This window comes from Trematomus bernacchii, unplaced genomic scaffold (genome assembly GCF_902827165.1).
Source record: "Trematomus bernacchii unplaced genomic scaffold, fTreBer1.1, whole genome shotgun sequence".
NCBI classification, from domain to species: Eukaryota; Metazoa; Chordata; class Actinopteri; order Perciformes; family Nototheniidae; genus Trematomus; species Trematomus bernacchii.
Genome location: NW_022987698.1, coordinates 11,182,462 through 11,195,912, shown reverse-complemented (window position 1 = coordinate 11,195,912; position 13,451 = coordinate 11,182,462). Strand labels below are relative to the sequence as shown.

General features: G+C 38.0%; 1 protein-coding gene across 1 annotated transcript; it reads left to right on the top strand.

Annotated features, from left to right (window-relative positions):
- The first annotated feature begins 1,748 nt into the window (after positions 1-1,748).
- Positions 1,749-10,699, top strand: LOC117489873 (SAM pointed domain-containing Ets transcription factor). The gene is made up of 6 exons (XM_034139429.1): positions 1,749-2,100; positions 6,561-7,005; positions 7,763-7,960; positions 8,311-8,358; positions 8,662-8,796; positions 9,391-10,699. The coding sequence occupies exons 2-6, from the start codon at positions 6,570-6,572 to the stop codon at positions 9,567-9,569; spliced, it is 996 nt and encodes a 331-aa protein (XP_033995320.1). The 5' UTR covers positions 1,749-2,100; positions 6,561-6,569; the 3' UTR covers positions 9,570-10,699.
- Positions 10,700-13,451: the final 2,752 nt, after the last annotated feature.

Genomic DNA, 13,451 nt, shown 5'->3' with positions numbered 1-13,451 from the left:
ACATACACTATGTCATATTAAATTGATGAAAGGAGGTTGTCATCGTTTGATTTGGTGTGTCTCCAAACACTTGGGTGCAAAGAAGCCTTGACGCAGTTTGTGCACACCCTCTCTTCATCTCACAATTAGCCCATTCAGACTCTGCGGCTAACCATATCAAACCCACATCAAACCCACAGCTCCTGCATCAAAGGTAAAAGAAAAAAAAACATTTCCAGGAACTGAAAAAGGAAAATAAACTTTAGGATTTGGTGCAGTGATAACAGAACACTGACCATTTACGGACTGAATTAGAATCAGGATTAGAAGGACAAGATTAGATATGCAGTGGTCTTTAAGTACTTTTATTGTTGTGGGTTACCACAGTTTAGCTAATTACAGGCTATTCTTTATTAAAGCCTTTTCACAAACACTTCTGACAGACACATTGTTCAAACAGCCCTAACACACACAAAGATCTTCTCTAAAGGAAACAGTTTTTCCATTCAAATGCTTCATACAAACAGAATAACACAGCTATATTTTGTGGTTTAGATACTCTTAATAAAGGCAATTCATCTTGCGGGAAATTGTAAGATAATATCAGTGGTGAGATGCGTTGCATATGACGGTTTTTCTTTGTGGAAAGGATTTGATGTTTAAAACTACTTGCAGTGATATAGATCTCAATATGCACCTGTTTTTTGTTATTGTTATAGTAGGTAATGAAATCACCCATAGTACTGAAATTATGCTGAGAATTACGATGTAATATAGCCGTAATTACATAAAGTTAAATGGTGATAAATCTAAGTCGTATGGCAAATTCTCACAGTATCCCAAAAACTATGTGTCACAGCTTTAATAAAGATAAAACACGCATTTGTGCTTTTGGCTTTTGCAGTATTGCAAAACATATGGAAAGTGGATTTCTTCCACGATGAGAAATCATTACAACTTTATCTGCTGGTAAAGTGAGCCTTGAGTTAACATATTTGATATGATAAATTAATGATAATGTGTATGAGCATTTGTTTACAAAGTCATACTCAATAGCCTACCAGTTAGAAGCTATGCTAGCACCATCACCTTAGCATAGCTAACGCTAACCCTGGATGAATCCAAAATGAGTTAATATTTACAATGACTAAACTCCGCTAATAATATGTTGTTGATAAATTGTAAACTGTCCAAAGAAAGCCAGGTTTTATTGCAGTAAATGTAAGCAAAAATATCCACTATATTAAATGGATAGCCACACATTAGCACCACATTTGTTTGTTTGGTTATAATATGTAAATCTCTATAATGTGGAAACCCCTGATTTAGTGTTCAAAAATGTAGTGTAGCCGTTTTCATTAGCGCATGCTTTTTCAATGCAAAATATGAATCTGAGAAGTAAAAAGATTGTAAAAAAGTAAGGATGTCATAACAGAAATAGCTAAGCCTGAAATGTGTAATTGAATACTTAAAAAGTCTTCCAAGTTTCCAAGGTATGTCCTTTAGTCTCTTATCATTTTGAATGGTCTGTCACCTAAGTACTCAGGTCAACTAGTAGTGTTTGAGGAGGTCTAATGGCACACATGGCACTTCAGAGACACACACACACACACACACACACACACACACACACACACACACACACACACACACACACACACACACACACACACACACACACACACACACACACACACACACAAAGTAAACACTACAGCCCTATAAATATAAATTGCAGTCAATGGAGCTGGAATTCCTTTGCACTCCCTCACTTGTCCTCACGTCTTCTCACTTTGTACACACCCCCAGCAGGTGCTTTCACTTGAAGTTAACTGTGCAGTTGTGCTTTAGGCTGTGACTTTCAGTTTAGGTGTTATTTCACCAAAGAGCGTAGGAGGGCCTAAAGGCTGCAGGGGGCTCTGTGACAATTTTTTAGGGTGAAACAGTTTGAAGGGTGCCCACTGCCTGCTGCACCTCTGTCCTCAGGTGGTGCCCGGACGTCCAGTCGGAGTGAAGGTGACACAAGGCCACCCTTCATCCTTCTACAGAGCCAGAGCTGCCCTGTATCTGCGCTCATCCAGTCAAGACTTTGTCTCTGGCCATCAGAGCATCTCTGCCTCGGTAAGAAATGCTGCATTACATAATATCCTGCATTTGTGTCAAATAAAATGAAGGATCAATTTGCTTGTTCATAGCCTAACTTTTGATTGTCAGAGGAGCTAATATACTAGTTTCAGAAAAAAAACAAAAAAAACATGACATTTTATTTGCTGATTTTGAGTACACTTTGAGTACACGTTGAACATAACTGACTGTCAGGGGAATTAAAGGGCTCCTCTTAATGACAACAATATCTAGATAACTTTGTATCAATGATTATTGTATGTAACTTGTGTACACACGTGTATATTTGTCAGTTATACTGCATATAGTTAATCTGATTTATGGAGTTTTGGTAAGTCATAATTTATGGACATTTACTGACCTAAATGTGGAACATTTTATATGGCTTGACAATGCACGATAAGAAGAGATAAAGAGTTGATGAAGTTAGTATTTATTTTTGTTCATGCTCTGCATCTTTGCGATGCTTACCTGTTCTTCTAGTTTCTGTAAATGCATAATTAGCCATTGGCATGCCTGCAGGAATATACAAAACTAAAAGTGGTCAGATAAAAGGTGTCTGAGGGCGTTGTTGACGGTTTGATGCCCCAAACCAAAATGATAAGCTGACATTAAATAGAATTGAGACTGAAATTAAAAACAACAGCTGCTTCCCCAAAGACAAGATTTCTAATAAGAATAAATTACATACAGAGAAAAAAAACTGGACTTACTACTTTTCGAGGGTGCAGGTGTGACTTATTTATCATGTCGAGCTGATCTACATCATTACTTCACAGCACTGCACATTCATGAAAGGACAAAGATGAAAGCATCTTATTCATGGGGCCAACGGCTAAAAGCTGTGCTGACTCCTTATAGGGTCTGTACAATAAATCATTGGGGTTTGAAGTGGGTATTTTACTTAATTTGTACCTTTTATTTTAAGGCAATAATGTCCACAGAGCATTTAATATAGAACACTTTACTTTACTTTACTATAGAAGTAAACTTAAAGTAATCTTCTTTAAAAACATTTATACTTCGTCAATTGAATAAATATCTTTACAAAATGTACAGTCACTTGGCTATTTAATAAAGGTTTCTGATTTGTGCAATATCCTGCTAATGAGGATTATTTCTGATTAATCAGTGATCTCCAGTCTTTTAACTCCAACCTCTTGCCCAGCTCGCTTGGATCCTCGACTAAGTTAATATCAAAAAGTACCAAAACTGAAGCTAATGTTAACCCAAAAGAAACAACATTTCCAAGCAAACCATGCTTTACCATGCCGTGGCATAAGTATCTATCCTTCTTCTTCAAACTTCAACTGCTCCACATAGGTTCAAATGATAAATGTGCAACATATTGTGCTCTATTAACACATTAAGGCCAGACAAATCCAGCTGCACGAGCACTTGCCTTAGGCCTTATACTCCCTATCTTCACTATCTCTGCAAAACCAGTTGAAATGTTTTTAGAATCACTCTTTTTACGCCTCCAAATCTTCTGATCCAATCTCAATTGGATGAGGTTTATCATCTGCATCACCAACTGTATGAACTGAATTTGGACCAACAGCATGTTTTTACCATGGTTTAGTGTTTCCTAGGATACTGGCCGAATGCCAGTGCACCTGACCAACAACTGAAATGCATCCGCCATCGGCAGATGATAAAGTACAGAGAAAAAAATACATGAGGTGACACATTAAATGTAATCACAAAAGTTGTTTTACAGATAGAATTTGGACAGATGTAAAGTTCTGTAAACTATGAAGCAATCCAAACAGATCTTTAAATTGTCCACCTAAAAATAGACTGCTGAACGGGATTTATTATGTGAACAGAGCACCTGCACATGTCACTGCTGCCATAATAAAAGATCTAAGGCAGAAATCCACAGATCCTAATCACTTCCTCCAGCCTGCACACTTTCTTCCCAGAAAAAGTCAAATTGCAATAGTCTTTTTCCTTGTTCTCGGAAACAATGACTTCCTTGGTTGGTCCAAGTTCCCATGAGAAACAATAACATGGAGAAAAAAAAGTCCCTTTAACGCTCACACTGCAAACAGTCACGCCCGGTGAACCCACTCCTTTCTCCACTCCAGACTCAAACAATACGGACCTTTTTTTTGTGGTGAGTCGAGCCGCTGATGATCTTTTGGTTGCTATATGACAGATGATCTCAAATGTCACACATGACCGTTTCTTTTTTTTCAACTTGAATCCTTAAGGTTAAACACACTTTTAAAAGAGCAGCTTGTTGCTTGTTTTAATCTCTACTCATTAACTTTGATCCAAACACTTCAGGCAACTTCTGTCACACGACAGTGATAGATGGTCTATCAGGTTCATTTCCAGCAACGTTTAACCACTTTCACTTCAAGGGAGGGTTTGGTAAAGATATGTTAGACTACCAACTCTTTATCTCAATTTAAACCGTTGTCTCCTGGCATTACAAGTGTCTTATGTGAAGGAGGCCATAGATCAACTGTAGGTGAAATGATTGTTGTTGGAACATTGCAAGTTAAAATAAAGCTTACATTTTCCCCAAATAAAAATAAGACCCACAGGTCACTTATTGCTCATTTTTTATTTCTCACAAAACAATATAATTCCAATATAAAATCAAAGGTGGGGATAGAAGCCTCACCTCAAAGCATGTGGAATAAATGTGGTTCCCAGGGTGGCCGCCTGCAAGGAGGGAGTCCTTTTCCACCGGTGTCAAAGGCTGACTTTACTGAGTAAATGGAGCAAGCTCTAATGCTCCTGAAATGAATATCAGCGTCTTGACCAAACTCATTTAGAGATCAGTCAGGGTCTTAATCCCTCTCCACAGGGGTGTGTGTTTGTGTCCTTTTTCTTGTGCCCCCTCTTCCTTTTGGAAGAAGGTAATATGGCTAAATTTGCTTTGCTAATGGGCTTAGCGCAAGCTGTTACAGAGCAGAGTTGACACGAAGCAGCCGGGATGGAATACCAGTGGCTCTTAATCTGACTCCTGATGGAGTGAAAGGGAGGGTGGGTTATGGTTTACGAGAAATGTGGAGATAAAAGGAAGACCGGGGAGGAGGTTTTACAGTGGGGGGTCGAGGACCAAAGTCTGGGAGGGTAATCTTCTCTATGGGAGGAGAAGATAACTTCATTTAACATTGTGGAAGTTCAGTAAAAGAGAAAGGATTCCCTTTCTGAAACTTTAATGTGTCCATAAGAAAAAAGTAAAAGAATCATCTTAAATGTTTGAGATCAACTTAATGAATGAGTTTGAGCTCTTGAATCCAAGCTTTTCAAGAAGTACATCAAGGTGTGTGTTGCCAAAATGAATATGCAACTGACTGACCAAGTTTTTACTCTTTATACTACAATAAATGTATTTTTTAATTTTTCTTCATCTTGTCCATTTTCTTTATGAGAAAGGTTTGATGTCACCTGGATTAGTATTACACTTTACTTTCACAAATGACCTCATCTGACGGGTGTAGTCTATCATTTTGCTGAATTTATGAGACTTTTAATTTCTTTTTGTACAGGCAAATAAAGCCGCGACTCGTTGAACATGTGCTCTGCACACTTCCTTTAGGGTGGCATCAGCCACTGATAACCTGGTGTGTGACAGCAGTGTGCCGGCCCGTATGCCAGCTGTGGAGGGTACACAGTGTGTGTGCCATATGCAGGTTCAGCCTGAGATTACAACACTTGTGCTACAGCTGACGTCCATAAATGAACACTTATGATGGCAATTTCCTGTTAAGAACAAGCTCTCACAGCTATCAGTGGAGTCTTCATAAAACTACCAAAACACACGGTTTAGTGGACGCTCCTTTCCACATTATCTAACTTGATTAAAAACTCCAGCTGACAGAGGAGACAGAGGGCTGCAGAGACGGCACCTTGAAAGCCGAGGAGGCGGCAGAGCTGCCTCAGGTCTCAATACGAGTCACCTACCCCCAACACATCAGCCATTCTGGGCCACTGACCCACAAATAAGAGACTCAGTCAAATCCATTTTGCCCCCTGCCGGTCAGAGCTAAGTGTCTTTTAACTCTCTTGAGGGTCATTTCCCCAGTATTTCCATTCTCGGGGTTCTTATAGAACATCCTCACCTCAGCCTGCTCATATTAAAGAACAGGAACACTCGCCTGCAGCAGCTCTGATGGAGTTTATTACTAAAGGAAAATAAATGCTTGTTTAGCAGCCAGAGAATCGCAGAAGAGGAACATTTGGAGGAGGTATTTTCACTTTGACTTGAGGAGCTGATTTTTATCAAACTGATACTTAACTGTTAAAAGTGTAACGTTTGTAAGATAGACTTTTAGTTTATGAGCATATTTAAATTACACTTTTTTGTATTCTTCTTTTGCAATTCTGAGAGCATTCTTATAAACTTTGAGCTTTTAGCTCACAACTCTCAGGTTATATGCAAGCAACAGGTTATACATATTATGTTAAATGTGGATTTTATGTCTCCTTGTCTCCAGGTTCCAGTTATGTCAAATCCAGTGGGCAGTTTATCAGAAGGAACAGAGTACAGATCCCCGATTGGGATGACAGAGGACTCCCTGGCCATCCTGGAGCAAAACAGAGTCTCTGGAGAGCCCTGGGACATCGGGGAGACCAAACCATGCATGGAGGGCCAAGAACGTGGTGTCTATCTGTCCTGTTTCGACATGCTTCTCACTGAAGATGCCACTTGGCTGGTGAAAGTTTCTGAGGCTTCTCCAGCTATGGCTGTACCCATGTACCGCATGGAGCCCCAGGAGGAACCAGAGCAGTGCCCCGTCATCGACAGCCAGGAACACGGCCTCTCTTCTGGGCTGGAGGGGCAGGAGGAGGAGCGGTCCCTGGAGCAGGTGCAGAGCATGGTGGTGGGAGAAGTGCTAAAGGACATTGAAACAGCCTGCAAACTGCTCAACATCACCGCAGGTAGGCTGAATTGACCACACCTGCTACTGCAGTCCGTCATCTTCACGAGGGGCTTTACTGTTAAGACACATAACTGACAAAGAAAGAACATCTTTAACGCACACAAGATATTTTTCAAGGAAAAAAAACCCAAGCCAAGTAGAGGGATATTTATTCAACTTAAGCTACTGGACCAAAATCAACAGATATTTGTGTGGACAGCCCAGAGAACATGACAGATCTCTTAAATAATATCCTCTCTGACGCACAGGTGTGTTTGCCTGCTCCAGGATCTGTTTAATCCTGACCTTTGCATGCGATCTCCTGGATTCTAACAGTGATGTTTCTTTCCTGCCGGTCGATAGTGTACACAATCTTAAGGGCGAGGTCTCTCCTGCAAAAAGCAAACAGAGGAAGCATTATGTATTGTGAGACTTCGCCTGTCATAAAGCTATGAACTCAAGGCATCTGTTCAACTGATTAGAAATATGATGGCATATACAAGTGTGATTAACTTGTGCTTTCAGTAAATATATTCTGTATGAATGTCGTAACATAACACACAAAAAACAGGGAATTTATCTGACTTTACTCAATATGACTTGAACAAATAATCCGATACAATACAATAGGATAATACTGAATTGTTGGATCAATTTTCATTTTCAAGGACAAATATTTAAGACAAGAAACAAGGAAAAATACATTTAACATAGCATTAAAAGGAGCACTGATTTACTGCAGGGAGTTTTCTCAATGTTTTCTGTCCTTTTTATAGACCCCATAGAGTGGAACACAGGAAATGTCCAGAAGTGGCTGCTGTGGACTGAACATCTGTACAGGCTGCCCCACGCAGGGAAGGCCTTCATGGATCAGACAGGGAAGGATCTGTGTGCCATGAGCGAAGAGGAGTTCCGCCAGCGCTCCCCGCAGTGCGGAGACACGCTGCACGCTCACCTGGACATCTGGAAGTCAGGTGTGTGTGTGTGTGTGTGTGTGTGTGTGTGTGTGTGTGTGTGTGTGTGTGTGTGTGTGTGTGTGTGTGTGTGTGTGTGTGTGTGTGTGTGTGTGTGTGTGTGTCTGTGTGTGTGTGTGTGTGTGTGTGTGTGTGTGTGTGTGTGTGTGTGTGTGTGTGTGTGTGTGTGTGTGTGTGTGTGTGTGTGTGTGTGTGAGTCCATTTCCTTTATTTAACACAATATCATCAATTATGTTTTGCAGTCAGTACAATATATAACTCAAAGAGTAACTGGTGTAAGGATAACATTTATTCAAAGTATTTTTTTATTATGCATTTAAAGTAATTGTCTATATATCTTATCTTTTCAGCTGCCTGGATGAAAGAGAGGTGTTCAGATGGAGATATAAAAACTACAGGTTGGTCAAACTATATTTAACTGTAATGAATAAAACATGCATGAAATGTACACACATGTTTTATTACTTAAGAGTACCCTTTTACATTCTGTTTTATCCTATTGATATATATAAACGTTTCTCATTCCTGCAATTCACCTACAAATTAAACAAAGTAAATGTTGCATTGTTGGAGTAGACTTGTATTGCTAAAACGTAGCTTTTGTTCAACAGACATTAAACACTTGATAACGTTTGAGGTGGTTTTATGAGTAAATCTCTACACTGTGGCCTTTAATGTAAAATGTTTTCTTTATATCTCAGCTGGGGAGGATCTTTGGTCCGAGGCAGATTCCTCTTGTTCCGGTCAGCCCATCCATCTGTGGCAGTTCCTCAGAGAGCTGCTGCTGAAACCTCACAGCTACGGACGCTGCATCCGCTGGCTCAACAAGGAAAAAGGTACGTTTTATTACGTTACAGTATCAACAAGTATTTTTGACCACACCTCTTTAAAGGCAATTTAAACTACTTGGGCTTTACTCATTGCTGTGTCATTATAAGACACACGTTGGAAGGGAAAGGTGACAAAAACTAATATATTTATAATGGTTTATTGTACTTTAACTACATTCAGAGCCTAAACCTAACATGTTAAGAGCTTTCAACAGCTCACAATAATGCATTTAATGTTGTACTTTTCAACCAACACTTCTTTTTCAAATGTAACTCTTATACAACATCTCAAAAACTAACATTCCTACTGTATATTAAAGTAGTCAACTTGTTCCCAACGCTTAAACAACTTTAACAATTTAAAATATTAAAACCAAACAAACCAGAAGAGAGCAAACATTAGATTCAAAGTTATAAACTAAGATTAAAAGGATAACTTATTATGACTGCTTTCATGGCAGGTCATTTGAAACTGTGATGTTAATGCGACTTCTAATTTAAATACAAATAAAAGTACAATAAAATTCATAAAAAACAAACACCCATCTGTTGGTTTCACTTTTGTCCTCTGTCACAAACATCTCATGTGTTTCCCACCAGGTATTTTTAAAATCGAAGACTCTGCTCACGTGGCGAGGCTGTGGGGACTCAGGAAGAACCGACCTGCCATGAACTATGACAAACTGAGCCGCTCCATACGTCAGTACTACAAGAAGGGCATCATCCGCAAGCCTGACGTGTCCCAGAGACTGGTGTACCAGTTTGTTCACCCAGTGTGAGGAGGAGGAGGAGGAGACGGAAACCTACCAAACCCAGAGGACAAACTGTCTCACAATGCACTTGAACACCACATGAAAAGGTGACAGGAAACACAGAAAGACCTAACACACTTTCTCTGCCAACACTGAAGCAACTGAATGAAGGTGTTCTGTGCATGGGCTGGAGAGGAAGAGACAAAACAATGTGGCTGTGGAGGCTTTTCCCTTAATGAAACTAAAGCAGATTAAAAAACAAATCAAAATAAACCTGCCTTGTCATTTTCTGCATGATCTGCCTGTTTATCTTTCCTTAATGTGATCTCATTTGACTCCTCACAGCAAACAGTTAGATCTGATTGCTCTCAGGAAAACGCCCACAGCTACATTTGCTTAGTCTTTTTGTTTCGCTCATCTTGACCACTGACTGTCTCTGTTTGAATTAGAGCCAGTTTTCCTGACACAGTTGGAAATGGTGGTTGGGATTGTTTTGCTTGTTTTGGGTTTGGTCCTGGCTGTTGTACTCACAATCAGTCAGTCATCTTCTACTGAAACCCATCGACTATCTTTGTATAATCTCAAAAGTACAGAGAAGGAAGCCTCAGAGCGAAACCTGTTTCTGAACGAACACGTGTCATGTCATTACTTTTCCAAGGTGTCACTTTAGGGAGTGATCCATTTCCTTATGGTTTCCCTGCTGAAGAGCCCTGCTTTATATTTGATTCTGTTCACTTTTGTTTGTACTGCCCTACAAGGCATTTAATGTTGTTTTTTTTAACTGGAAGCATTCAAAATAAAATAAATAGATGTGAAATTAAAAATCATATCAATAATTACAAAGTATATGATGTGAGCTTGTAAAATAATTCAACTTTGTTTGTAGATCAATGGTTGGACGGTTTACCAGTGTTGTTCAAACTGAATATTTCTTGAAAGAAAATGATATGGATTATATATATGTTTGATTCATTTAGCACCATGTTCCAAATGTAACTCATACAATAGCTTGGTTTTCTATCAATAACTACAACTCTAATCATTCTTGGTTGTGAGTTTTTGTTGTTGTTGTTGTGCTAATTAGCGTTGTTTAAGTCATTTAACTACATCATGATTTCCCACTAAGAGTTTACTATAAAGTTATATTATTAAATTAATGCTTTTTCTGAATAATGCACACATTTTGATAATTTACATAAGCAACAGCTGGAGTGGAACAAAAACATATCTGCATCAAACTTTATACCCAATAGCATTTATTTTGAGTAAATGCAGGATGAACTAAATTACAAATTGTATTGGATTTTTTCACAATTTCATAGTCATGTATTCCATCTGGATTTATTCATATGAGTATTTATTTCATTATTTTATATTTTATTTTATTACATTTGGAAGTTTTGCCGCTGCTTACTTCACAGTTATTACTGATAATAACTTAATCCGGAAAATTCCTGAACGTCTGCCTCAGCAAGAATAGGTTATCCAAGCTTCAAACAAGACTTCATAAACTCTGTTTTTTAACTGAATTTGCATCCAACAAAGAAACGGTTTGCAGTGCCTTCAAATACAATGCTCAACAACTCATCTGTAATTACTTATTATATATACTTATTTTTGGTGTGATATTTCCTGGTTCAGATTTTTTGTTGACTAACTGCTTTTTCTTAATATATTCCAACGGGTTTTTAAAATGTGTCATAATTGCTCATAGGAAGTGAGCCAGAAGCTCTGTAGTCTAAATCTGCCAAGAAAAGCTGGCCTGCAGCTACATTGAGCTGTGAGTGAGGTGTGTGTTGTGGAAGGTACATTCATTGCTTTTATTTTACAGTTTTTAAATCTCAGAGGGGGAAACATTGATTAAAGGGAACAACGGGGGTTACAATTTAAGGAGAATGTGTGACATACTCTATGTGATTCATCAGCACCATATTGATTTGATAATCCATTGGCAAATGTTAATTACAGATGGTGGAGTACAAACAAGTGGGAGGAAATTATGAATCGGCCTCACCCACTCACCAAAGCTGCCACAAAACAACCGTTTTAATTCAACATCTAAACTGAGCCCAAGCCAACTCGTCCTCATCAGCCCTTTCTGGAGGGAGAGTCGAATACAAATATTATTACAGGAGGAAATATCTGTCCAGAGATCAGATCAAAATGTTGCATAGTATATCATTTTACAGAGCGGCCGAGGAGAGAAAAATATTGAGGCAACAATTTACCTAATTTTGAGTTATTTAGACTTAATTAACACTTATATAATATCATTATTTGTTAAGTGTTATTATGGGAGAATTACTATTCTTGTGGTACTACTGCCTTATTAGGCCCATATTGAGCAGAGCATATTAAGACCAAAACTCGTGTACAACAACTTCCTTACTTGCAATAAATAAGCACAAATTAGAGGGTTATTGAGGAAAAACTCTCAACTAATGGCCTATTACTTGTAGAATATGGTCATGTAGAGTAAGGCATTAATAAGTGTTTTATAATGACTAATAAATAGCCAATATACTGCTAATATGCATGTTAATTAACAACTAGTTGATGGTGAATTTGTGTACCTTAATAAAAAGTGTTACCGTATTTATTAATTGTGCACACAAGATGAACCAATGTGCCTCAGTTTAGAGTCTTACACTTTCCCACGATTTTGTTAATTTGTGGAAATGAGATCTAGCGATACAGCCAGCCTTTCTCCCTGAAACAGCCCCTGTTTTTTGTTCACAAAGTCTGGACTGAATTGGGAGAACTTTAGGATTGTGTGCAGCTGCTGCATGTGATACAGACTGAGCTGAATTTATGGAACGTTGTAATCTGAACAAAACTTTAGTGAAAGTCCAGGATATAATTGTAATATGCAGCAGCAAATGCTGTGTTGGATCAAATTAATGTTCTCCATCTCCAATGTATGTGCTTTTATGTTAAAGCTGTGTTGACCTGGTTATAAACAAGCTAACTTAAAATATAGCAAACATCATAAATCATAATTTCTCAATGTCCTGGTGATTGACTTTTATCAGCCAAATGCTTTTCTTAAAACAAGTGTAGTCAATATGTCTTGATACGTTTTGCCCAAGCTAAATTAAAAGTTAAAAACCTGATGGTGGTTGCTGTAATGAATGATTTGGCCTTGTGTGCTTCCAAAATTATTTAATAATACAATTCGTGACAAGTTCATCAAAATGTGTAAACTATTAAAAAAATAAGTAACAATAATACACTTTGCAATAATAATAGTATATCATGAAGTTGATATATATTTGTTTTATATTTATTCTTCTCACTATGGCAGATCCGTGACACAGTACATTTTGCGCATAATTATGCATTCTCTTAATTATAGTATTTTTGATTCTTGAATTTCCAATTTGCCAGGCTACATTGCATTCTATACGATTGCACATGGGTAGCTACATATACTTTTTGACTAATTAATTAACTTTAGCTTAAAAAAAACCTTCTACTTGTTTTTTCAATATGTGATATCATATTCTTCTTGTTCATTGAGACCTACATGTGATGCTTAAATGAATGTAACCCTCCTGTTATCCTCAGGCTTACTTTACACCCTTTATCCTCTGGGGTCAATTTGACACCAGTAGTTTAAAACTCAAGACAATGATCATATTCCAAATTGTAACCAACATGTAAGTCTCTGGTGCTTTAGGTGTCTTAGTTGAATACCTAAATAACCATTTAAATAAAACATTACCCCAACCTTCCCCCCTACAGACCCCTTTATACATCCAGAATTCCTATTATTGTGTGAAAATATATAAATCACCATAAAATCTCACTGATTGAAATAAAATGTTAAAGTAAGATCTTTTTGATGTTGTTAAAGGACCAATAACTAAAGCAGAGGGTATTTTTTTTTTTACATGTAATAGTCATCTC